General features: G+C 40.9%; 2 protein-coding genes and 2 long non-coding RNA genes across 4 annotated transcripts; 2 read left to right on the forward strand and 2 right to left on the reverse strand.

The window, feature by feature from the left end:
* LOC107838166 (uncharacterized) lies at positions 1-7,178 on the forward strand. The gene is made up of 3 exons (XR_001664218.1): positions 1-351; positions 608-754; positions 7,013-7,178. It is a non-coding gene; the product is annotated as an uncharacterized LOC107838166 (long non-coding RNA).
* On the reverse strand, positions 2,295-2,936 carry LOC107838164 (uncharacterized). The gene is made up of 2 exons (XR_001664216.1): positions 2,835-2,936; positions 2,295-2,374 (listed from the first exon to the last, which is right to left on the reverse strand). It is a non-coding gene; the product is annotated as an uncharacterized LOC107838164 (long non-coding RNA).
* Positions 7,179-9,056: 1,878 nt separating the features above from the next.
* Positions 9,057-13,556, forward strand: LOC103149088 (hepatitis A virus cellular receptor 1 homolog). Its single transcript, XM_007568105.2, has 3 exons — positions 9,057-9,651; positions 11,280-11,627; positions 12,795-13,556. The coding sequence occupies exons 1-3, from the start codon at positions 9,582-9,584 to the stop codon at positions 13,019-13,021; spliced, it is 645 nt and encodes a 214-aa protein (XP_007568167.1). The 5' UTR covers positions 9,057-9,581; the 3' UTR covers positions 13,022-13,556.
* Positions 13,557-16,703: 3,147 nt separating this feature from the next.
* On the reverse strand, positions 16,704-26,633 carry LOC103149118 (atrial natriuretic peptide receptor 1). Its single transcript, XM_016679646.1, has 22 exons — positions 26,435-26,633; positions 26,152-26,284; positions 25,943-26,075; positions 25,377-25,478; positions 24,814-24,916; positions 24,365-24,510; positions 24,223-24,295; positions 24,003-24,147; positions 22,768-22,854; positions 22,561-22,704; positions 22,358-22,479; positions 21,410-21,548; positions 21,243-21,291; positions 21,062-21,163; positions 20,849-20,968; positions 19,894-19,987; positions 19,349-19,436; positions 18,698-18,837; positions 17,990-18,142; positions 17,821-17,919; positions 17,079-17,170; positions 16,704-17,001 (listed from the first exon to the last, which is right to left on the reverse strand). Exons 1-22 carry the CDS (start codon positions 26,616-26,618, stop codon positions 16,852-16,854), a joined length of 2,598 nt encoding a protein of 865 aa, XP_016535132.1. The 5' UTR covers positions 26,619-26,633; the 3' UTR covers positions 16,704-16,851.
* Positions 26,634-26,808: the final 175 nt, after the last annotated feature.

Here is a 26,808-nt window from a genome sequence, read left to right on the forward strand (position 1 = left end):
CGCCGGTGCCTGCCGCAGCTTCGCCTGTCGTGCCTGTGCCTGTCGCGCCTGCTCCCAGCTCAGCTCTGCACTCATACTTTCCAACGTCTTTGTCCACCACTTTCTTCAGCACCAGAGACAGGTCTCCTTTCTCTGCGTCTAGCAGAGACGTGCGGCCCTTATAGGCTTCCAGCTGACTTGCATCCACCTTCTTGTCCTTGTAGAGAAGAACCGGCGCCGAGGTCTGGTCGGGTCTGCTCCACTCTGCCTGGACAACAGCTTTGTCCCCAGCAGTTTTACAGGGCAGAGTGACGTCTGCTCCAGCTTTAGCTTTGATTGGGACCGGATCTGCAGGAGGGGAACAACACAGAGGTCAGAGGTCACACCTCCAAGCATTAATTAATGATGTACTTTCTGAAACTGGCCTGATATCATAACAAATAGCATCAATAACATGTTGGTGGTGTGGCTGTGTTTTTGGGGATTTTGCAAACAATTATTTTATTTATCAAGTACTCAACGAAAAAGTTTGATCAAGTAAAATATTGGTAATTGCTGCCATAACATCAGTATTAAAATTGGATATCAACATCAGCTCAAATTTTCATGTTTGTGCTTCCCTACAAAGAAAAGACCCTCATTGGCTGATCGGACGCAGGAAATATGGCGGCCATCTTGGAGAGGTCGTCTATCCTACTTGGCTAAACCAAAACAGCAGAAGAAGTCAGATATGTTTGTTCGGATCGACGGACTGTTGGCGTGAGACATTTCACAAGTAAGATGGACATATTACCGTTTATATTTTGTGATTAGAATATTACTATATTGTATTTATGTCCAGTGGCAAAGTAAAGCTAATATTAGCTATAGTGCTGCTCAGTGTAACATCGGGGTTCAGCCTGCACGATGAAGGCCAAACAAGGTTTTGACCATCTTAAAAAGTTTTAATTATTTCCTGGCATTGATTCAGATTATCTGACACAAGAGCCGACCTTAGAAATAAAACATTATATGTTATTACAAATATACTATATAACATTCATCATCGGTTTACTCAGGTGGCAAAGACTATTATTTATATCTAATTCTTTCACTCTATAAAATGTAAGATACCTCAAAAAGCTCCGGTTTTAATTTTGAAGGTTTCCTAGAGACAATATGAGGAAGAAGTGGGGAATGTCTTTAAGAAGAGACGGATTCACTGCACAGGATGAATCTCAGATGCTGAATTTTTATTATTATTATAAAGTTTATTTGATAGGGACAGACACACATCGACATAGACCAGAGGTTCCCAAACTGTGGGGTGCGTCCCATAGAGGGAGCGCCGTGCCATTGCAGAGGGGGCGTGGGAAGCCATCCATTTTCTTTACACCCTTGTCCCTTAGAGGGATCGGGAGGGGTGCTGGTGCCTCTCCAGCTAACGTTCAGGGCGAGAGGCGGGGTCACCCTGGACAGGTCGCCAGTCTGTGCAGGGCAACACACCTGTGCGGCAGCGAAGGAGAGCTGCTGCTGCTGTGCAGAGCTACACAGGTGTGTTAGAATCACGGCAGCAAACCAGCAAAATGCAAAGAACTTTTCACAGTTTTTCCCCCAAACTAACCGACTGTTTAGTAAAGCTGGTGGATGCAGGTAAAGTTAGCTAAAAGATGACGAGCTAATATCAATACAGCACCTTATGCGCCACTTTCATTTTCAACATGAAAGTGGCGCATTAAGGCTGGGGTTCATTTCCGGTTCGTCGGAAATGAATAAACAGGAAATTCTTTGCAGATATCAGAAGCAGTTTTATAATTTATGAAGTTTTGCTATCTTCGCATTTCCAACATTGTCGAGCTCTTTCTAATTTGTGGCAATTACTGACAATTTTGTGCAGGAAACATAAAATTCTGCAGGCAACTGTTTGGACACCTCAAAGGGGCTTCCACGTCATTCTTAATTCCGATATCTAAAATTGTAATTTTGAATAGTCATAATTGTGTTGAAGATATCTTAAATCGTAATTACGGATATGTGTCCCGTCAAATGACAGATCCAGTGACGTCATTTGACTAGTCAAAATGCATTTTTAGATATCTGGAATGTAATTACGGATTGTCAGACGAAACCGAATTTATGTTAAAACGGCTTGCGCCTGCCAAACAGACCGACCGGTCCAAGATGGCGGCCCTAAGTGACGTCAGCGACAACCGGCAAGAGCGTTTCTATGGGAACAGCTGAATCTCACCTGGAGCAGTGACAAACTCCCAGAAGACCACAGACAGCAGGAATAGAGACGCCGTCAGAGAAGGAACCATGTCCTCGTTGCGTCGCTCTCTCCGTCTAAAATTTAGATTCCTGCGACGTTTCTAAGTAGAAAATATCTCCAAGAAACACCAAAAAACCTGAAGTTTAACTGAAAACACAGCAGTCAGTTAGAATTGCGGAGAAAGTATGATAAATAAAGTAAACGACAGTGACCTGCACAGGCGGGAAAATGTGGAGGTGGAGCTAGCTTAGGGCTCCTGCTTCTTCTTCCTTTTTAACTTTTAGGTTTTGTTTGCAGTTTAGCAAAAACACTTTAGCAGCACATTACCGCCACAGGTTATTTGGTAACCGAAATACAACGGAACATTTTTATAACTGAAATACAACAGAAGGAAAAAATACATAATTGTCCAGTACGTTCATCTCAATTCTACACTGAGAAGGTCTTTATAACTGAAATGTAACGGAAGAAAATATACATTAACAGCCGATACGCATATATTAATGGTACACTCAAATATTATGTACAAATATATGGATCAAAGAAAACACAACAGCCGCACGTATTTCTGAGTCATCTTAAAACATAAATACTTACAAAGACAAACGTTTTCCAAGCTACGAATCGTATAATGTACGTTCAATGTTCACAACCCGTTTACTTTCTGCTGACCAAACTACTGTTGACAAGGTTACTGAGAGAAGGACATCAAAGATAGTTTGGTCCTAAGAACGCTCACTCGGTCATGTTTCTAAAAGTACAACACATTTTACGGTTATTTGTGTAATTACAAGACTTTGCAGGACATCGTGTTATTGTAGACTTAATAGGTAACATTATAATTACATTATTTTATGAATGATAGGTTTTGTGGGTGGTAGGTCTGAAGCATGAAGCTCCAGACCTGAAAGTAAGACCCAATGTTATGCCATTCGGTCAAGTACTGCAGGGGTAAAGGGGTGAAAAGTGATGACAATTCTAGGGGGCCTGACCAGCAGGGGGCCCTCCACAATTTAATTATTTGTATTTTGTTCATAGAAATAAAATACAAAAAAATAATCGGGATCCTGTCAAATACAAAATTAATCATATTGTATTTTCAAAGATTGTTTTTAACAGTAAACATTTAATGTTACTCCTCCCAGACTAAAAAAACACACATCCGTTTTTGCCCTGAACCCCCCTGGATCTGCATGAAATGGTTCGTTCCTGCTTGGAGCGCTTAACAGTGACTATGCAGCTACAGTCGGTAGAAGCTGCACCTGAGTTCAGCGGTGACTGTGGCGGTTACTATGCTGCTCAGAAAAGTAATAAAATCAGGTTTTCAAAAATAAGAGAGAGAGAGAGAGAGAGAGAGAGAGAGAGAGAAAGAGAGAGAGAGAGAGAGCGGTAAGAGTGTTAATTTATAACCCAGTTTTTCTTCAATAGAGGTGAGTAGACTGTGAGATTATCAACCATTTAGCTTAATTAGCTTAGCTACAGATTACTGTTTGCCTCCTTTTCACTAGCATTTAATGAATTAAGGAAAAAAATTACCAACATATTCATATATTTAACTTGTTCCCTGTACCTTTTACCACTTAACAGATGAGTCAGTCAGCAGCAGCTCTAACCCACGTCCTGCAACTTTTTTTATAAATATTTTTTTTCACATATTTTTTAAAACTGTCATTATGTTGTGACATTATGTTATGAGAGGTAATCTGTGTAAAATCTATTTCCTCTGCTTTCTCCCAGGGTTCTCTAGAAATAACAAGTCAGTGTCAGGAGAGTTTTAGTGCTGTCAATCACAATCTCATGTGGTGCTGCTCATCCTTCCTCCCCTCGCTCTGTGCTATTCTGCAGCTAGCATAGCACAGAGCTGTGCAGATTCAAACTGTGAATGGTCAGTTTAGTTAGCATAGCTACCAATGATGGCAGATAAACGGTTTCTTGTAATGATAAGTTGTTTCTCCACCATTAGCACATTTAGCAGTAAGTGAATGAGGATAATTGACAGCGCTAAGACCCTCCTCCTGGTTCTGATTGGTTGTTTTGATCAGAACGGTGCATTACTTTAACTAGTAATAGTAATTCAGGAAGGAGATGGAGGAGATTGATGTGGATACTGGATGTGGACTGTTGGATGTTAAATTCATGAGCAGTAAATATTGTGCTATCAGTATTGGACCAAAGAAAGCAAGGCAGATGCAGGCCTTTAAATTTGTGATCCTTTTTATGGGTCAAATAGACAAAAATAATTGTAACAGCAGCTGCGCTGGGGGGCCCAATCTAATTTTTTGTCAGGGGGCCCAAGATTTCTGGCGGCACCCCTCGTTCAATGGCTCCAACAGGAAGCAGAACATAACTCAGAGACCCACTTCCTGTTAGAGCTGCTGTATGAAACTTTTAGCAACAATGTGTTTGTTTTCACAGATTTATTAAGTGTCACCATTTTGTGACAGTTTAACATAAGACTGACAATCTGTGAAGAAATCAAGCTCCTCCTGCAGCCGTCTGCAGAAATGCAACGCTCCTGTTCAGAAACAACCAATCAGAGCCAGGAGGAGGGTCGTAGCGCTGTCAATCAGGCTTGTGTACACGTTTTTCAGTATGCTAATGGCCGAGAAACAAGTTACGGTTCTTGGAAACCTGTTTATCCACTGTCATCTGTGGCTATGCTAACTAGCATTAGCATCCATGGACAGCTCTGTGATGAACAATTTGTAGTGTAGAAATCCTTTCTTAAAGGCAACTCAAATAAAAATAAATGACATTTAGAACAATCATTCACTGTAATACCTTTACACTCATTACTACAGAGTAAACTTTAAATTATTTAGAATTAACCAACAGGCGTCATATTCAAATAAAACCAGTAATACAGTTAAAAAGTCAAATGTCAGATGAATAGGATCAATAAGGTCAAATTAAAATGTGTGTGAAAAAGTAACTAAAATAAATCTTTAGTGATTTACTGAAACTGGAACTTTATATTTTCACTAATGTGAAGTGACTCGATGAAAAGCGAACTCACTGGTCGTGTTGTTGAATTTTTCCAACATTGACTCAAATAATCCATCTGCAACGAGAAAGTTATTTCCACTTAAACAGTCTAATTATGTTCAGTTAAATTAACAAATTTGTTTCATTTTATTTAACTAAAATCGGTAGACTTTACTACAGTTTTATTTCAGATTTAATTAAATAACTGCTACAATATTAGGAAGGTAATTACATTAATTATATCCTCTTTCATTTCTGTTACTTTTCATGTATTTAAAGGAATATTTGTTCCCAAACAGGAAAGTCAGGAAGGAGACCAGAGGCACCATGCATACATACACTGCAAAAAATGTTTCTGCCTGTAGTTTATTTATCGACTTATTTATATTAATCTCACTTAATTCATTTGGTTGAGTGAGGACAACTTACTTTTTGTGTTCAATTAACTTAAAACTTACAGATCTATCTAACTTACATTAACTTAATTTAACTTAAAGGAACTTTGGTAACACTTTATTTGAAGGGTGTGAATAAGACTGTCATAACACTTTCATAAACATGTCATAACACCTGTCATGAACATGAATAAGCCTTCATGAATATTTATGACTGTTGTCATAAAGCGTCATTCGGTAAATTATGACACTTTTAATACAAAGTTGACATTATTCAAAATGTCTTTGTTATGACAACTTGACATTAACCAAGAAATCATTACTGTTTAAACTTTACCTTTAATAACATAAAGTTACCTAATTTTTAAAGTGCAATCATTAATACTTTTATAACAAATTTATATCAGTAATGCCACTGCTGGGCATTGTATTAATTGGAGTGGAGCATTTCCTTTCCACTCACACATCTGAGAATCTGGCCAGGGTGGTGCATAATCACATGGTGGAGTGGGGAATTACTGATAAGGTGAACTGTCTGGTGACTGATGCCGCAGCTAACATGATTGCATGTGCTAAGGTATTAAAGATCAGGCACTCCATTTGCATTGCTCATGGTCTGAATTTATTAGTCCGAAAATCATTTGACCAGATCCCTGCCCTCTGTGACATCCGCGCAAAGGCTAAAAGAATTGTGGCATATTTCCACTCAAGCACCACTGGTAAAGAAAAGCTAGAAGGGATTGAAATACAGATGGGAAGACAGTTGCAAAAGCTCATAATCAATGTGGACACACACTGGAACAGCACTTACCTCATGTTGGAACATCTGTTTCAACAAAAAGAACCTGTGGCTGCGGCCCTCACAGCACTCAAAACTGATATAATCCCTCTGACTTCTCAGGATTATGAGATAAATGAGGAATCGTTACCGGTGTTGTTCCCATTTTTCCAAGCAACTTCAGAGCTCTCTGAAGAGAAAAGGGTGTCAATATCCAAGGTTATACCTTTAATGAACATGCTACACCATGCAGTGCTTACAAAGATGGCAAATATAAAAAAATGTTGTTCCAAGACTTCTGTCTGAAAACCTATTGAGGCGTGTCAAAGAACAAATTGCAAAAATTGAATCATTAAGTGTCATGACAATGGCCACATTGCTGGACCCTAGGTTCAAAACTCTTGGTTTTGCCAGTCAAAGCAAGGCACAAGATCCAGTACGGCAGCTGAAAGCAAAATGTTCTGCACTAATTGCAAACAATGAAGGTAACCAGCTGCAGGATTCAGCAGATGCAGAAGGCACCAGCAAATCTTGTGAGTTTTCTTTTTTATTTTCTTGTGACATTTGTACTACTGTATTTCAGTTGTTGGTGTGTTTTATCTGTAATGATTTTTTTGTAATTTACAGGTGAACTGTGGTCTCTGTTAGATTCTGCAGTGGACCAGAAGAGGCGTAGCTCTAATGCCACAGCAGATGCCATTGTTGAAGTGGAGCCGAAATGAACCTCAGGAGACGTGAAGATCCATTGGAGTACTGGCACACACACAAACATGTGCATCCCCATTTGTACTGAGGCACTGAAGTTCCTCTGTTCACCTGCATCATCAGTGCCTTGTGAACGAGTTTTTTCCAAGGCGGGGGAGGTCACCTGCCGACGAAGAAACCGTCTAAAACCTGAAACAGTGAAAAAAGTCCTGTTCCTAAATAAAAACAATTAACCCTAAAATCTGAACAGTTCTTAATTATTTTTGTTTGATCAGGAGATACATCAGATTCACCCATCAAAAACAGACTAAAAACCATTGGAAGAGGCAAACTTTATTTGGACTGTTAAAAACCAGGACTACAACTCCCAAGAAGAGATTATTTTAAACAAATTCTGTTTTTCAGGAAGCAAGTTTTTCACTCAAAGTATTCAGTCTGCCTCAACAATCACTCAATTCCCAATACAGCAAACAACATATCTTCATTATCAAATAAGTCCATGACATAAAAGAAAACCCAACACAACCACTGATGGTTAAGGATTAGATGGCTACAAATTATTTTAATAATTAAAACATGACAATTAAATGTGATTTAATTGATTCTCCTGTTACTAAACATGACTTTGATGAAAACTTTGACATTGCATTTACAAATTTTTTAAAAGTATGATCCAACTGAGTGACAAGGCCGTTAGAGTTTCACCAGCAGATGTCACTAGTGAGCAATGAATGAAGCATCGAATAACGAACCTTTATGCAAAGCAAAGGGCTGGAAAGCTTCATTGCTTCATGAGGCTTCGTTTGCCCATCACTAATAGGAACCACCTGAAGAAAGGTAACGACAAGGAGGATTACCAAGAGAATTCAAATCGCAGACAGAGTGAACGTGGACACTGGTTTCCAAAACAGGCAAACACTCAGGCGTTGAAGTGTCGGCCATCAGCTCCGTATATGCGCCACCTAGGAGCTGTCAGAATTAGACACAGGTGTGTCTACGGGGTCGACAGCTGCGCTCTCCAGGGGTGCAGCCTCCAGGCGCCATCTGGTGGATCAGGAAGGAAGCAGCAGGCAACAAAAGGAAAACGAAACAAAAACAACCAGGTTCTCAGCAGAAACACTTTATAATGACTTTGGCTCTGACTATGACGTCACATGTTTAATCTAATTCTTCTTCTTGACTTGCAGAACTTACTGAGTCTGAATCAGGACCAGGAGTCTGACCAGTCAGAGATCATCTCTACTGAGCTTGGATCCTTATACAGGAGATTTATTCTCTATTCTTTGGTTCATCCCAGTCACATTTAAGCCCAAACTTTGACCATTCTGATTTATTCAGATGGAACCTTGTTGATGTGCTTTGGATCATTGTTCTGGAGCTTGAAAGTAAAAATTTCACAGCATTCTCTTTAAAAATGACCCAAAACAATCACCAGTCAAACTGGTTTTACATACCAGTAATGCAAAACTGAGTCAGCTGCTCCAAGAGATTGTTGATGTTTGTACAGATGTTCCCTCACTGCACAAAGGTTTTTCTAAGCTTTTATGCTTTTCTAAGCATGAAAGCCTCACAGAGATCTGTCACACTGTGATCAGCTGACAGACGTCACAGCTGAGCTCGGTCACTGTCAGCTGTCAATGACATATTCTGATGGCAAATTACATTTATTTTGTCTTAGTTTTGATCAAAGTGTTCATGTCAATAAATTTTACATTTACACCAACTACTGATTAAACCTGTCCTGTTTTCAATCGGGAGCAAACAGGATTAATTTAATTTGAAATTTAAATTTGCCAGGGGTGTGAGTGCTTATGTTTATTATAACAATAACTCAGTTTGTAAATCTTGAGTTGTTTCTGTTAACTGTAGTTAACATGTTTATTCTCACAAACTTCCTGTTTGCTTCAGGCTCCAGTTTCTGGTCCAAACTGGTTCCAGTGACATCAGTATGAACAGATTCCAGTTTGATGTTTTTCTGCTTTCAGGAACAAAAACTGCAGATTCAACATGCTGAGTTTCAACAGATCAGATGAAGAAAATTTTCTTTACTTTGACTCTGTTACAGCACAGTTTCACTTTTGTAGCTCCTCAGAGGTCTGGGCGTTGTCCGTCTTTATGTCCTAATCAAAGTCTGAAGATCTCTGGTGGATTTAAAGGAGCCTCATGTTGGATCAGATTCCAGTTTGTTGCTTGATGCAGATGTTGTTCTCTGTGTTTAGCAGGAAACAGTGACATTTGTTTACATGTTTACTGTAAGGTTAACGTATTGTTGTCACTGAACGCTCCACCTCTCAGCTCCACCTTTTTCCATGAAGCCGTCGAGGCGAGTCCTTTATTCAAACTGAGACTTAGTTAGCCTAAATTGGAGTTTCTTTTTTATCCTACCAGAGCACGAACAGAAATTCTTCTTAAATTTAAACTCTGTTCACTGTTGTTCTTCAGAGGATTAATTTGAACCAGAGTTAAACTGGTTGAGGTGCCATATGAGGAAATGGTTGTTTTAACTCCGTCACACTTGCCTGTTGTGCTTTCTGTCATCTTCTTCATGCTTGTTTCTGCAGGTAAGTTTTATCTTAGATATTAAGATGGAATAACATGTTTTCATGAGACATGATGGGATTCAACAATATTTGTGTTGAGTATAAGAGTTCTGGGATCAACCCAACCTTTTGTTGATTTATACGCATCACTCTCAACTCTTCCTCTTTGTATTCTGTGGCTGAAAGCAAACCATGTTGTACTTATCCTATAGAGAATATGTTATTTATTATAGATGAGGTTTTTAATTAAATCTGGAGGTAACCTAAACATTTACAGATCTCCCAAATAATGTGATTCAATTCTGCTTTATGATCTGATAATTGCAGTCAGTTTATTGAAGTCAAATAATCACATTTCCTTTTATGCCAACAAGTATTTGGTATAAAAAGTCCAGCAGATCCTCCATTTCTTACACAGAGGATCCGGTCTAAACCAGCTGAAACTGCAGGAGTTTAAAGGTCCAATCAGCTGCTCTGCTGCTAGAAACATCAGGAAGTTAAAACTGATATGATTTTAGCTGGAAACCAGGGATACACGATAACTTTATGAAAATGATACTCGATTGTTTTCTCATTCTAAAGGCAGAATACCGATAAGAACCGATAACAAATATTAAAATAAGAAAGGCTAGTTGATTACTGTGAAATATTGCCATAGGCAGCTTTTTCAAGAAGACCACAATAGGTAATTGTGTGCATTTTTCCAGAAGATGTATGAAGCACATTTAAAATAAGTTCTGCTATTTTTCTAAAACGTTGTCGATCCATGGATGTCCTGTTGAGCAAGTAGGATTTGACAAAAACATTGTTGCTCTATAAAGGCAGAGAAACGGTTGGGATCCGGCACGGTTGAGTCGTTTTGTAGTTTGATTTTATTATTATTATTATTATTATTATTATTATTGTGTGTTTATTTCCTTAGATCAGTCTTGTTCATGTGATTCCAGTTTGTGTTTATTTCTTGTGTTTAGTCATTTTTTAGTTATTCAACTTTTATTAGGTTTAGTTATTCCTTAGTTTTGATTTATTTCCTGTTCCTCTGTGTTCTCTCCCTTTCCTCACACCTGCGCTCAGTCAGCTCATCAGTCCAGGTCTTGTGTTCAGCGTTCCTCCTCCCCAGTATTTGAACGTTTCTCAGTCAATGCTCACCACTTCCCCCTGTAAACTTCCCGGTTTTACCCTGTGAATTCTCCTCGCCATGCTTCTAGTGTCTCCGGTTCCTGTTAGTATTTGACTGCGATCCAGAAGAAGCTGTAGCAAAGCAGAGAGCAAGGGGAAGGGTGTGGGTAGCATGCACATGAGGGTAATTGACAATGCTAAGACACTCCTCCTGGCTCTGATTGGTTGTTTCTGACTGAGTTTTGTGTTTCGTACTTGGGAGCACTGGGAGAAGACCAAGAAAATCACTTTTTAAAATAGATTTGATAACTGGTGACAGCTTTAGCAAATATATATAAAGACACATTTACATGCTGCTGGTTTAAGGGTCAGGTTAAGCCTGGCGTCATAAGATGTGAAGATCTGGTTAATTAAATCAAAAAACAATAATTTTGTTTTTTATTTACTATAAATTGAAGTTTATTATTTTAAATATTCATACTTTAACTTTGACCTCTGACCTCTGTGTTCTGTCGTTCTCTCTCCTGCAGATCAGATCACTATGACAGCTAAACCTGGAGACAACGTCACTCTGCCATGTAGAGCTGCTGAAAACGAAGCTGTCATAGCAGCCGAGTGGAGCAGAACTGATCTGGAGTCAGAGCCGCTTCTTCTCTGCAGGGACACCATTTTTCCAGAGGGTCAGTGTTCATGCTTTCAGGACCAGGTGTCCCTGCAGAGTCAGGGTCACGGAGACGTGTCCTTGATTCTGAAGAATGTGACGACCAACGATACGGGAACGTATGAGTGTCGAGTCGTTCAGATGATAAACGATCGCAGGAAGAGATCCAGTCTGGACATCCAACCCATCCGCATCTTTAAGCTGAGAGTTGAACCAGGTCAGTGTTTCGGTCCTGGATCTGGAGCCTCGTGCATTAAAGAGAGCTCAGTTTTCACACTAAAAGTTGGCATACGGAAAAATTTAGAAAAAAAATCCGGATGTATAAAGGATGTATAGAGCAGCTGCTGGATCGCCTGTCGCCTCCATAAATACATGTTAATGTTAAACAAATACCCAGAAGTCTGCCACCACGTGAAGCAGTAACCATGGCAACGTCCTTGTTTGAAGCAGTATGAGTATTTAAAATAATAATTATTATACATTTTATTTAAAAGGTGCTTTCAGGACACATAATGTCACCTCTCAAAATTAAAATACATTTTAAAGAAACAAATTAAATCCAAATAAAAAAATAAAGAGATCGTGCAAAATGGCTGCCTAAACAGCAGCAAAGCGTCCAGCTGGGATTTAAAGAGGGACAGAGAGTCTTTGAGTGGGAATGTGGACATTTAAATAGTAGAATCATGAGTATAAGTTGTACATTTACAGAATAAAGATGCTTTATGTCCATAAGGTTCATTCACAAAGCAGGCGGCTCCACTGAAGGATGGACCGGTACCAGTACCGGTACCGCTCGGCTCCTTCTTTAAGTTCTGCTCAGAGATCCAGGATGATCAGTCTGGATTAATCTAAATACTAATAAACCATCACCAACAGAAGATCAATATGATCTCTGATCAGTCCTCCCTCTGAACATTGATGATGTTCTCCATCAGAACCACGGGGCTCCTCAGGTAGCGGCTCACCTTCATGCAGCTACTGATACGTGTGATTGTCTCCACACCTTCATCACCTGAACAATAATCAAACCTGTTGATTATTTTTAATCAGCAGGTTTGAGTTAATTTCACAGAGACTGAATAAACACAGAAAACTCAAATCCCCAGAGTCTCTTTCAGAAGCCACGACTTTCCTGAACTTTCCGTCCTGTTAAAGAGAAACATGCAGCTTCCTTCATTTACTGTGAAAGACAGAAATAAGATTTATAACGTAAAGCTGTTTAAATAAACCAAATAACTAGACCTGATTGCAAAGCCACCTTTAAATGATTATTGTTATTATCTGGGAATATAATTTATATCTAACGTAAAGATAGTTTACTAAAGATGCTGTTGATGAGACTGTAGAAAGATCAGACTAATACTTTTCTGGTTCTGTTCTGCAGGGAACGAGGACAAACGGAAGAAGGACGGAGGAAACGATGTGGGTGAAAAGCAGAAACAAGCTGAAAATGGTGGAAATGCTCTTCACACTGTTGGTGTTGTTCTATTTATTGCAATTGTTTTCATTACTGGATTTTTGTTCTTATACTGTTGCAGGGATCAGTTGCAAACAGCATGCCGAAATTTTCTCCGTCTCTTCCCTATCCCATTTCTTCCCAGAGGAAACTGAAAAAAAAAGTTTTCTAGGGAATTACAACCAAAACCATGCGTTTTGCATAATTTACATTTATTTACTTAGCAGCTTCTTATTTGCATTTGCCTTCGTTTCCTTGTTAGTTGCTTTTCTGAGATCTAGAATAGTAAAGTTTAAGACAACAGAGCTTAAAATCTACAGATTCTAAATTGTATGTTTGAATCCAGCTAAACTGCTGCATGGCCTTAAATTGAGCTTCTTACTTTGGGTGAAGTTGAAGTTTGCTCACCTGTGCAGTTATCATACTGAAAGTTTGCAGTAGGGAGAAATTCTGAAACTGAAAAATATCTGATGCATAAAACTGTATGTCACTGCACATGTTGCCTTTATAAGTCTGAATTTGTGATGAATCTTGTTTATTTATTTGCGTTAGGGTCTGATGACATGTTTCCATATTTTAAATATATCCTGCCATATATTGCTCATGTTTCTTTACATATATTTCATTTATGTTTACATATATTTTTCTATATAAAATACATTTCAATTGTAATAAATGATGGAACTGACACTGATCAGCTCTGACAGGAGCTTGTTTTTGGTATTGCATTTTTGCTTTTTGAGCCTACATGTACTTGTGTTATGAATCTATCCTGCTTCTATGGAGACAAAAAACAGGAAGTGAACATTTAGTTATCGTGAGATCCAGTAGAAAGCTTTGAGGTAATTTTCTGCCTGATCTTTATGTTTTTCATCTTTTCTTCTCTGATTCTGGAAACATTGTGTCTGGAAACATTAAGGATTAATATAAAACTTGGGAGGAGTAGGGGAAACACAGTACACTTTGTTGCAGACGTTTTCCAGCAGGGGGCGCCGTCACATTGCTTTTAAACTGGGAAACGTCCCGTTTCTATTTTCTGCAGCATCTTTGCAGGAACCATCATCTGTTCGCCCTCTGAGCCTCTCCAGGGGGTTCCAGGATAATCCAGGTGTGTTTTCCTGCTGAAGCTGATAAAATCATGACGCCGTTAACAGCCGGAGATTCTTCTGGTCATAGACCAGTTCTCCCAGAACGTTCTCACCCCAAAACCAATCAGGCTCTGGAGGAACTTCCTGTCTGCAGCTCAACATCTTTATAATTTTATTCAGAAAGTTAAAATCCTACAAGGTTTCAGATCATTAAACAATATTCTGTCCTCAACATGAAAAATAAAACAGGCTAAAGAGGAACCTGAACCACCAATCTAAGACCACAGAGAGAAAACCTGGAAAAGTTTCAACATTTCAACCTTTTTCTGATTCCTGCTCCTGTGAGCTGATTGGTTCCTGTGTTTCAGGTGTTTTACTTATTTATAAATGTAGAAGCAGAAACGTTTCACCACAGCAGAAACCCAAACATCTCCAGACGACACACACACACACACACACACACACACACACACACACCCACCCACACACACAGCCTCTTTGATGCGGCTCCTCAGATGTGTAAATGTTGGTCTGAATGGGCGAGCGAGCAGCAGGCGGAGCTGGAGAGAGAGGTTGAGCACCCATTCAATCAGAAACACTTCAAACACACACACGTTGTGTTATCTGTAATTAAAACCAGGCTGTGTTTGGGGCCCCCGGGGCCTTTCTGCATATTAATCAGCCTCTTTGTGGGAACGGGTCGCATCGGTTCTGATCATCTGAATCATCCCTCGTTATTCCCCAAGCAGCTCGTTTTAATCCTGATAAACTCATTTCATTAACTGAACCAGGGCTGCAGCTAACATGTAAGATTCAAATAAATACATAAATTACATTTTAAATAAGAAAATAAACATTTCATCACCTAAAATGCAAAAACACAACTCCTTCAGTGAACCTTTGATCATCTGTAGTAAACGACGGATCTGCAGATAAAATACCAACACGAGAAAAATTCATCAGTTTCATCAGAGTTCAGGATTAATCTGGGGATTAATTTATGGATTAACTGATTAATAACTGGATGTCACAGATTTTATTTACAGAATTAGAATCAGGTGAAGCTAAAACTACGAGTTCTGGGGAGATTTACAGAAAAAACAAAGTTTTTCATCTTAAATCCAAAATGTAGATTTTTTTGAACAATTATAACTTAATTCCTGCTCTGAGTGAATTTTTTCATCAAATTGCATTTCGTTAGTGTCTGTTTACTTAACGATTAATTGATGAGTAAATTAACTGATGATTATTTAATCTGATTAACTGTTTCATCTCTTTACCAAATTCTTCCTCCATCCGTCCAGCAGATGAAGTTCAGACCAAACAGCAGAATAATCTAAAGATTCAAGCAGCTGCAACGGCCTAGTCAAAGTCCAGACCTCAGAGGGCTTAACGACCTGAAGCTGCTGCTCTTAGTTTTATGTTTTTTCTATTATCTGTAACTAGATTAGTAAATAATAATGAAGAATTTATTCTGTTTTCTCCTCCTCCATCATTAATCTCTACAGGTGAGATAATGAGGAACTGCATGAAGCACGGCGGTGGACGTATGATGATGTGGGACCAAAGGGGATTCAGTTTTATGGCTTTAAGAGACAAACAGCCAGAAATCAGTTCAATTTATTAACTGATTTAATGTTTTAGTATCGGTTCAGTTTGACGTCTGAGGTTCTGAGAACCGGATGAAGGTTCTGGTTCTGTTCATTGGTTCTGGTTCTGTCTGTTGGTTCTGTTCATTGGTTCTGGTTCTGTCCTTCATCTGCCGCCTGCAGATCATCTCCAGTTGTTTAAATTCACCAACAGATTTTCTGAGCAGGAGGATCCAACATGGCCGCCTCCTTTCTGCAGACTCTCTGCTTCATATTCTGATTATTTCAGTTTAATTTAATTCATTTATTTCAGGATGAATTAATTTTCCTCCAGAGAAACTGAGCAGAAAAACGACGAGACGTTTGGTTTGAGATAAAAACACAGAAAACTTCATTTCTTTACAGAATAACTTTATTTTATCTGTAACAATTAAAACCACATTTATGCATTTATTATGTTATTGGTCTGAGTTAATATTTTAACCTTAGATATAATATTTTTATTAACTACAAACAAGAAACTATAACCAATAGAAATAAAAGCTTTAAAACAATCTGTGAATAAACTGTATGAAATACTGAAAAACTTTCATTATTTTTCTAACTTTTAGTGATTTTACATACAATATGAAAATAATAACTGAAGCAATAAATGTATTTATTCTAATGATATACGTGTATTATAAAATAAATGCACATATAATACGAGAACAACTCATGTAACTAAGAATAAAATATCAAAATAAATAAATAAATAAATAAATAAATAAATAAGTTTCTAAAGGAGGAAAGTGATGATTCTTAATAAACTACATGAGCGTTTCAGGACCAGGCTAAGAAATAATAACTTACAAGAATAAAGTGTTAAGATTACAAGAATAAAGTCAAAATATTCAGAGAATAAAATTTTATGAGAAAAAAAGCCAGAATTGGACAAGAATAAATTTATGTTATTATGAAAACTTTGACGTGGAAAATCAGCCTCACAGCTGCGTCAGAATGAGGAACATTGAGCCTCTAATGAAGTTATAGTTTAGTTTATCAAACAGGTGGATATTCAGGCAGGAGACCTCAGATATTTATGCTCCTTTTTAAACATCAGATTATCAGTAGCAGGCAGATTCCTGCTGCACTTTATTCTGATCATTTTATTTATTTTTTATCCTGGCCATCACACTCTGTCCTAATAAACAGACAAATTAACTCAATAAATTAACTTTAACTCTAGACTTTTCCACTCATCTACCACGGCCTGCGAACAGAAGCTGTAGATTTTAAAACTCGGATCGTCTGCGGTGAAGTTCTGGATCAGGCCGGGTCCAGGAGCAGATCGTCGCTGACGAACCCCGGCACCGGGAACGGATCCTTCTCTGGTTCCGTGTTCGGTTTGGCCGCCCTGCTGTCCGGCCCAGTCGTCTTCTTCCCCTCCAGCCAGTACGTCACCATGTCTCCTTTCCCCTGCAGGGACCAGGCTGTTACTGGGCGGCCTCCAGTGCTCCCAGTAGCAGCCTGAGTGGAGTCTGGTCAGGGCTCACCTTGACCTGGAGCGTTCCTCTGCACTCCAACACGTAGCCGCCGATCTCCTCCAGCAGGTAGAAGGCGCTGGAGCTGCACTGGATCTTCAGGGCTGGACGGACACAGAGGCAGCTTCTTAAAGGGCCATACCACCTAATTCAGGATACACTTGCCTGAGTGAAGAGTGTTTTCAGACTGCTGTGGTTCTCTTTCTCTGCACTGCGACAAACCAACCAAACCCTGTGAGCAACCTGTTCCCCTCCTGGCCTGTGGGGGCGCTGCACCAAGAACCACTGAAGAAAACGATACAAAAACCTCTGAAGACAATGAGAGCAACTTCCTGCTTCACCAAAAGGAAACAAAAATGGAGGCATCAGATTTTAGCAGTTGGAGGATTTCTCTTTAAGTCTTTGGCTAACGATCATGAGCCATTTCTCCTGCTAGGCTAACACGTTTGTTTTGGTTGTATTTACCCAGAATGCCCTGCTCTGTAGTCCACTTCCTGCTTTTGGAGTGGTTTCTGGTCTGCTTAGTGTTCACATATGCATTCATATCACACCAGAGTTCACTTCAACCGAACCCAGACTGAGGTTTGTAGCGGACCAGATTTCATGTTTTTGGTTTGTTTAACATTCACGCCTCCCCAAACAAACTGGACATTCTGGACAAACGGACTGGAGTTTGATTAAAGCAAACCAAACTGGACTGGTGTGAATGCAGCCTATAAAACCTGATCAGCTCGTGCAGTTTGGTCGTTGTTACCCAGGCTGGTGGACTCCATCCTGGACGACGTGTTGACCGTGTCTCCGAACAGACAGTACCGAGGCATCTTGGTCCCCACGACTCCGGCCACCACCGGACCTGAACAGAGGGACACGTTCAGAGAATAAATCATGACCAGTTTCAGCTTCCCAGCCGTCTGCATGCGTACCGGAGTGAATCCCCGCCCGAATCTGCAGCTGCATGCAGGGTTTGTGGGGAATCCTGAAGGTGCGACAGACGCCGACCAGATCCAGAGCCATGCTGGCGATCTCTGAGGCGTGCAGGATCCCGTTCTCCTGGGGGACGCCGGACACCACCATGTCTGCACAGGGGGCACCAAAACACAGGGTTAGCTACAGAGTTAGCTACAGGGCTAGCACACAGAGTTAGCTCACAGGGTTAGCTCTCAGGGTTAACTCTCAGAGTTAGCTCACAGGGTTAACTCTCAGAGTTAGCTCACAGGGCTAACTCTCAGGGTTAACTCTCAGAGTTAGCTCACAGGGCTAACTCTCAGGGTTAACTCTCAGAGTTAGTTCACAGAGTTAGCTCTCAGAGTTAGCTCACAGGGTTAGCTCTCAGAGTTAGCTCACAGGGTTAGCTCACAGGGTTAGCTCTCAGGGTTAGCTCACAGGGTTAGCTCTCAGGGTTAACTGTCAGAGTTTGCTCACAGGGTTAGCTCACAGAGTTAGCTCTCAGAGTTAGCTCACAGGGTTAGCTCACAGGGTTAGCTCTCAGGGTTAGCTCACAGAGTTAGCTCACAGAGTTAGCTCACAGGGTTAGCTGACAGGGTTAGCTCTCAGGGTTAGCTCTCAGAGTTAGCTCACAGGGCTAGCTCTGAAAGGTGCATGAAGGAGCGTCAGCGTGTTTCTGCTCTTACAGGCGTCTCCGATGGTTTCCACCTTGTAGACGTCGTAGTTGTCGATGATGTCATCGAACGTTGTGTAGAGCTTGTTCAGGAAGTCGACCACCTGGTAGGGAGTGCTGCTGCTGGACAGCTGGGTGAACCCGACGATGTCACTGCAACGACCAGCAACGGCATCAGGCTGCGATCACACATCTCTAAGATCAATGCAGATTTTTAGCTGAAATCAAATTTCCTTCATACTGCCAGTTAAATGCGACTGCAGTCAGACTTCTGTGTGAACAGTTTACAACCCCAAAGCGCAGAAGAAGAATGTTCACATCGCACAGCAGTAAAGATGGCCGCCGCTGTCTGTGGATGGATTTATTTGGAGCCGACAGCATCAGATCATAAGACGAAGGAAGCTAAGAAAAAGAAGGTCCAGCTAACAGCAACGGCCTTTAGTGGAGCATTGACTGCAGCCTCTGACTCGGTCCTGACCAGACTTTGAAATTTTTCAGAGTGTCGTGCCTCTAGTAAGGCACAGACCCACCAAGCAATGAGACTGTTTGCTATGTTTTCAAAAACATTTGCTAAATAAGTTCTCTAACGCGACACTTTGAAATGTGTATGAAAATCTATGACGGAAGTTCAGCTGCTGATCTGCAGCTTAAGGAAAAATGGTACCTGAAGAAGACGGTGGCGCTGACGTAGCTCTGAGCCTGTGATGGTTTCCCCTGACGCAGATCATCAGCTACCTGCTTCGGAAGCATACCTGCAGGAGACACACACAGACAGCAGGAGGACAGCTGGGGGACAGCTGGAGGACAGCAAGAGGACAGAAGGAGGACAACTGGGGGATAACTGGAGGACAGCAAGAGGACAGCTGGAGGACAGCAGGAGGACAGAAGGAGGACAACTGGGGGATAACAAGAGGACAGCTGGAGGACAACTGGGGGATAACAAGAGGACAGCTGGAGGACAACAGGGGGACAACAAGAGGACAGCTGGAGGACAGCTGGAGGACATCCATGCACAGTGGCCTGGATCTGTAAAACAAGGAAACCTGAACTGCTTCCCTCGCTGCCTGGAAAAGTTCAGACTGAGGGATAAACCTCAGGAGTTTCCCTGTTTCCTCTGCAACACCGAGCCACTGAACTGAAGGATGGATTATTGATGATTGATCCACAGAAACTGATAACTCTGCTGTAGTTCTGTGTGGAGGATCTTACTGTACAGCAGCCGGTCGGTTTTCTGTTTCTCCAGCATCAGGTCCTGAGTCCTCTCGGCCACCAGGACCTCCAGGTGTTTGCTGTATTTCTCCATCTGAAACACAGAAACTTCAGTTCAGCCGACAGGAAACAAAAACCTCACACATCAATCAGATCCTCCAGTTTTAATCTTCCCACAATCACAAAAATCAACTCAAAATCAACAGGTTTTTACAGCTAATAGAACATTTGAGTTCATTTCAAATTTCTGACAAAAATAGTCACAAACACTGGTTTAAGGTATAATAAACCACAGAAACACAAAATCTGACCAACTATTCTTCCTCTAGTTTCTATAGCAAATGTCTTAGTTCACTTGAAATGAAACAAAATTAACTTAGAAGTAACTTGTCAGCAAGATACATAAGCTTGTTTTAAATCAATAAAAAATATATTTTCATAAATTAATCTGTCAGTGAAACTAGAACTTTTTCAGCAATATTCAGGAATTATTTACTTAAAATAAGCTCTTACTGAATCGCAGCCTCCTGAAAAACCACTGCTAAGTTAGTTTTGTCTTATTTTAAGTGTAGTATAATATTTGCACCAGAAACTAGACAAAAATACTTGAAAATATTTTGTATTTTTCCAGTGTGACTCCCACCTGCAGGTGGCAGTATTACTCACTGCACTGCTGCCTCTTCCTTACTTGATGTCCAGTTATAGTCAGCGAGTAACAAAAAGTCATAATTATCGTCAAACATAATTGAAAATATAGCAAAGTTCCTTGCAAATGTTTCTAAAGTCGCACCAGAAAATTGGTCATTTTGATTACAAAAAAAAACCCAGACGCAATTTCAAAAACCTGGAGGGACTGACTGACATCGGCAGAACGCCAAACTTCCAGCGTCTGCTTCAATTCTCAGAAGAATCGTTGGATTCCAGGGAATTTGGACAAAGGTTTGCTGGTCTTTACCAGATTCATCATCATGTCCACTGGGCTGATTTTGATCGGGTTGATCCGGTGAACAAACTTCTTGACTTGATCAAAAGTGGGTCGGTGGACCGGGTTGTGGGAGCGACAGCGACGGATCAGCTTAAGAAAACCAGCAGATCAGGAGAGTGACGCTCAGAGTGAGCTGATATTAATCTGTAATTCACAAAAAGCAAAAGTTTCTGTGATTCACACCTCGGCATAGTCGGCAGGACAGGGACAGGTGTTGTCAGCTTTACTGGAGATCAGCTCAGGCAGCGGCGGACACCAGGCGCTCTCCAGGTTCGACTCTTCAGGCTGCACAGTTACAGTTACTTTAACTATTAGACTTTATTTTACCAGAGATAATCAGAGGCCTGGAGGAGCAGCCGCTTACTGGGACTGGGTCGCTGCGAGTCGCTATTTCCAGAAGAATGATGGAGTAGCTGGAGGGCAAATCCACAGAATGTTTCTGTTAGCAAAACTAAGATTTAAACATTTTCAGGTTGTGCTGAGCGATACGGCTTAAAAATAAAACTGGTCATAATGGGAACCGTTAAAAACCTGAACACGTCTCCAGCGAGTGTCGGCTCCATGCTGGAGTTCTGAAACTCGGGCGGCATGTAGACCTCCAGGAGCCTCCGCTGGTACGACGACAGAGGCTCGGCGCCGTCGTCCCTCCGGTAATTCCTCAACCCGAAGTCTGGAACAGGAGACAGAATAAATGCTCTGAAACCGTCCTGAGACGGGGAGGCGGTGAAACTGTTGGGGGCTCGTCCGGGATCTGACAAGAACTGATGGATAGATGGGCCACACTTATTTACAATCTTATAGAGGTGACTGTTAGTTAAGTAGTTACTTAGTTAGCCTGCTACTCAGTTAGCTATAGAATTAGATAGTGATTGTAGTGAATGTTAATCAGTTGGCTAACCAGCTAGCCAGTCAGCAATTTAATCAGTCAGTTTGCTAGTCAGTTAGCTGAATAATTTGATAGTGATTGTTAGTTAGATAGCTACTCAGTTAGCTACAGAATTAGATAGTGATTGTAGTGAATGTTAATAAGTTAGCTGGTAAGCTAGCTAATCGGTTAGCTGGTCAGTTAATGAGTTAGTTAGTGACTGAATTACATCTGTATATCTGAATAAAATGGGTGAATTCATTTCTGGCTGAATTATTTCTGAAATTTCAGTGCGACGGTCAAAGTTGGATGGGTTGGAAATGAGCTGTTGTCCGTTTAAAACGAGTCAAATGTGTCGAGTGTGAACACACCCAGAGTGAGTGTTTTTTTTTGGTAGTGACTTTACCAAACAGAAAGTTTATTCCTGTTTCCCCTTGGTTCATATCAACACAATATTTACTGTAGTTTGCATCCAAAATATAAAGGTGCAGTCAGAGCTAAATAAAATGATGATTTCAACTTGCTTTGAAAACATGAATGTTTAGATTTGAACTGGTTTATATAATCAAACTGCTGGACGTAGAGACAGTAACAGTAGCTGCGGTGCTGCTGACCTGTGATCTTGCACACCCAGCGGTCGTCTAACACACAGTTCAGGGACTTGAGTCGGCCATGACAGATCTTGTGCTGGTGGAGGTACGACATTCCTCTGGCGATGTCGCTGGCGAAGGAAAACCTGGCGGCCACAGCGAGGGAGAGTCATCGTCACGTCACGCCATCAACACGCTGCTGCTGCTGCTGCTCAGGTGGAGCTCACCTGAAGCCCCAGTTCAGGGGGATCTCCTCGTTCAGGAGGACGTCATGGAGACTTCCCTTTGGGCAGTACTCTGTTACTATGGCAACGTTCGGCACGTCGATGCATCCGCCGATGAACTTACACAGGTTAGGATGATCGAGCTCCCTGAACAGAGACGGAGTCAGAGACGTTTTCAGCTTAAATGAATCACTTTCTGTCTTTTCCTACCGGACTTGTTTGACTTCCTGTCTGATGGTTTTGGACAGAGAGAAGGATTTGGTTTGGATCCTTTTGATGGCCACCGATCTGCCGTCGCTGCAGAGGAGAGATGTTTTTAACGGCAGGCGGTTTGAAAAGGCAAACAGGTTGAACATGTAGAATCAAACTCATCTGCATCATGAAGGGTCAGAATGTATCAATAAAACCCGTTAAACTGTTTTATAATAATAAATGTCTGTATAAGTACTGCTTTAAATACTGAACATCTTTTCACACCAATCTGTCCCTCCAGTATTTAATGATTTAAAAATTCTCATCATTCAGTCTCTGGAGATAAATTCGCAAGGAATTTTGCAATAATTGCACTTATTTATGATGGGAAATTAGATTTTTTTTGTTACTGGAGGTGAGCAGAGTACTCAAAAATTATACTCAAGTAAGAGTATCTCTACTTCAATATATTTTTAATCAAGTAAAAGAAAAAAGTATTTGGTAAAAAGTCGACTCAAGTACTGAGTAACTGATCAAATTATCAATCATTTAATATTTAAAACTGACATAATCAGACAGACCAAAATATAAAGTGGAAATATTGGTATAATAAGGACCAAAATGATAATAACTCATATATAAAATAACACAATCAGGCAAAAGAAAATGTTTCCAAATCAGCTTCTTTCAATAAAAAAATAACAGAAACTTCAGGTGAGTGTCTGAGTCTGGTGGATCTTTGGTTGGTCTGTTTTTCACTCATTGGGGAAAAAAATCCAGAAACTTTACTCAAGAGTAGAAAAACTTCAAAATTAAATTATTCAAGTAAAAGTAAAATGTTCAGCGTAGTAAAAATACTCCTAAAAGGACTTAAAAAAAGTTATTCAAGTAAAAGTAGCTAGTTACTACCAGCTCTGGTCACATTGATCACAGACTTAACATCAAGTAAAACTGAATAAAAGTAAGAAATACTGCCCCCTGCAGGTGGGAGTTAGAATCTGTTTAACTCAAAGATCTTGCAGAAAATTAGCAATAAACTCACAATTATACATTAAAGTAATATTTCGTACATTCGCAAAATATTGGAGGGACTGACTGATGCAATTTAGTAGAATACAGATAAAAATAGTTTTAAGCAAAAGCTATTATCTTTAAGGTTTTATTTCTGCTTCCCTCTGGAGCCTAGAGGGCCTCATTAGCAGCTTTGGCGGGCCGTACTTGGCCCCCGGGCCCTCAGTTGGATGTGTGCGTACTAAATGCCGGTGCAGGTGAACGGCGCCCTCCGGCTGGCTGGCTGCGCGGTGCAGGAGCTGATGGCCGTCACACAGCTGATGTTGCTGTCGGTGTGTCCAGCAGGTACGCTCATGATGCTCCCCATGGTCAGGTGGGCCTCCGGGTCTACGGTCACAGCATCCAGTCATGACCCAGTCATGACCCAGTTCACCTCACCGCCCATCGGCTCACACCTGGTACCTTGTTTTATTGTGGAGAAGTCGATGATCCAGCTCTCGTCCCACAGCAGCTTCTCTTTCTGATACCTGAGCCACTGCAGAAACAGATTCCTGAGTGATTTCTGTCTTCATGGTGAAAAGATCGTCTGGTTTTCGTTTCTCACCACAGCCGTCAGGATGAAGGAGAGGCAGAGCAGGCTGAGCGGCAGGCCGATGGCCACCTTGGTGCCGGGACTCATGGGACATTCGCCGCAGTCGGCCGGACAGGTGGAGCAGTCCTCTCCGTCCTCACAGGTTTTATCTCCACACACTGGAGGAAACATTCAGGAAGGAAAACACAGAGCAGAAATTAAGACAAAACTGTAGGAAAATGTAAAAACAATCTTCTTTCTCTGGAAAAAACCCAGAACTCCTCTAGCAGCAGTTTTAGCTTCACCTGGTTCATATTCTGTAAAATGACTCACCTTTTGTTATTAATCTGTTAATCCCATTAAAAATCACCAATTAGCTGAACACAGCTCAGGCTTTACTTTTACCAGTTAGATTATGTTTCATATGTTTCCCCCCGTTGGACCCTCAGAGCGTTGTTTCATTGTCTCATTGACAGACGGACCTACAGCCGGCAGGACGGTGCTCTTCGCCTCCAGCGCCGCCTGCATGGTTCCCACCCTGATGTGAGCGATCAGCGAAGTCAGACCCGGATGGAACAGAACCACCTGCAAGACGACGCGCAGGGATCATTCACAAACATAAAGAGGTTAAAGTATTTATGATCAAAATACCTGGAATCAAGAGGCCACATCTTTAAATGTGTTCCTGCTTAAAAATCCAAGATTTTTTCCACACCATATTTAATTTCTGAGTCTAACCTGTTTTTTTCTTGCTTTCTTTATAAAAAATAAATAAGAAATTATAGAACATATTTCCAAAAAGTGTCTTTTATTTCAGTGATCCTCTGCTGGTTATCTGATGGAGTTATTAGGGTCAGACTATGAGAATCACTTTTCCTTTAAATATGTAAATTTTACTGCTAGTTTTCCCAGATAGAACAAATGAAACTGAACTGAATTTTTAAACGTTTCTCCCAGTTTGCTCTTTGAAGCTTCATTTAATTCATTTTAACTCGTTTTCTGGGTTTTAAATGTTTTGGACGTGTGACGCTCGGGTCCTCCTCGCCTTGGCGGTCCAGTTGGTCTGGCTCATCTTCCCAGTGGTGGAAATGGTGTGAGTGAAGATTTTCCCATCATCAGGAATCCAGGGGCCACAGATGCTCTCAGTCTGTAAACAAAGGTTCAGTTTAGGTAACAGTTTAATCATATTAACTTTAACTTAATGTAGTTTTATTTGTCCACAGGTTTAATCTCTGCAAAACATCCAACAAAAGTGAATATTTTTATAAATTCTCCAGTAGTTTTACGAAAAAAGACAAAGATGGAGGAAATTTTTACATTTATTATGAGTTAAAGTTTATTTTAATGTGGATGTAAAGTGTTTTATCACCACGGTACCAACAGAACCTCCTGAGCCTCACCATGGTACCAACAGAACCTCCTGAGCCTCACTATGGTACCAACAGAACCTCCTGAGCCTCACTATGGTACCAACAGAACCTCCTGAGCCTCACTATGGTACCAACAGAACCATGGTACCAACAGAACCTCCTGAGCCTCATTGTGGTACCAACAGAACCTCCTGAGCCTCATTATGGTACCAACAGAACCATGGTACCATCAGAACCTCACCATGTATCCCATCGGACAGGAGTGGATGTTGGCATGATGGATGCAGCAGTTCTCTCCGTTCGCCTCGGTCCAGCTGGACGGACAGTCTTGATGTTCACAGAACCATCGGGCTGAAGCAGCATCTGTTATCGAACTGAAGACAGAACCACCAGGTTAGGAACCGGGTTCAGAACCGCTGGGTTGTTCTGGAGCTGGTGGAACCGGCTGACCTTTGGGAGAAGACCCGGTTTTGGACGGCCCAGTGGTAGAAGGAGTCCCGGGCCGTGACGGAGTAGATGACGGTGAAAACCTGACCGGTTTTTACCAGCTCTGGAGGCCGCAGAACCCAGGACATCTCCATGCCTGGACATCAGGAAACATGTTATAACAATGATAAACATGGAGATAATAAACATCAGGAAACATGTTATAACAATGATAAACATGGAGATAATAAACATCAGGAAACTGGGTCTCTGTGCAGACAGACGGTGCGACAGGTCGAACTCTGACCTCCGCAGTCGATCATGTTGTACTCGTTGGGTTGGTCCAGAGGCCAGCAGTCGTACTCGCTGTTGTCCAGGTCGTGCCAACAGAACCCGGGCTGGACTCGGAAAACACAGACCTGGAAGCAACACGACACAAAAACACACCAGAGATCACAAACTTGCAAGATGAAGACACAAGAAACAACCATGCTGCTGCAAAAGACAAAATAAATATAATTTTAATGGGTTTAAGTGAAGATGGATGTTAAACAAAACTGGTTTTGAATTTTTTAAAATAAAACCTTCCAGCCAATAAACACTCATCTGTGATAATAGAGTTCAGATTTAGCTCTAAAAACAACAACATCTTGGAAATGAAGAGTTGTTCTGAAAATACAT

The sequence above is a fragment of the Poecilia formosa genome, unplaced genomic scaffold (assembly GCF_000485575.1).
Source record: "Poecilia formosa unplaced genomic scaffold, Poecilia_formosa-5.1.2 Scaffold217, whole genome shotgun sequence".
NCBI classification, from domain to species: domain Eukaryota; kingdom Metazoa; phylum Chordata; class Actinopteri; order Cyprinodontiformes; family Poeciliidae; genus Poecilia; species Poecilia formosa.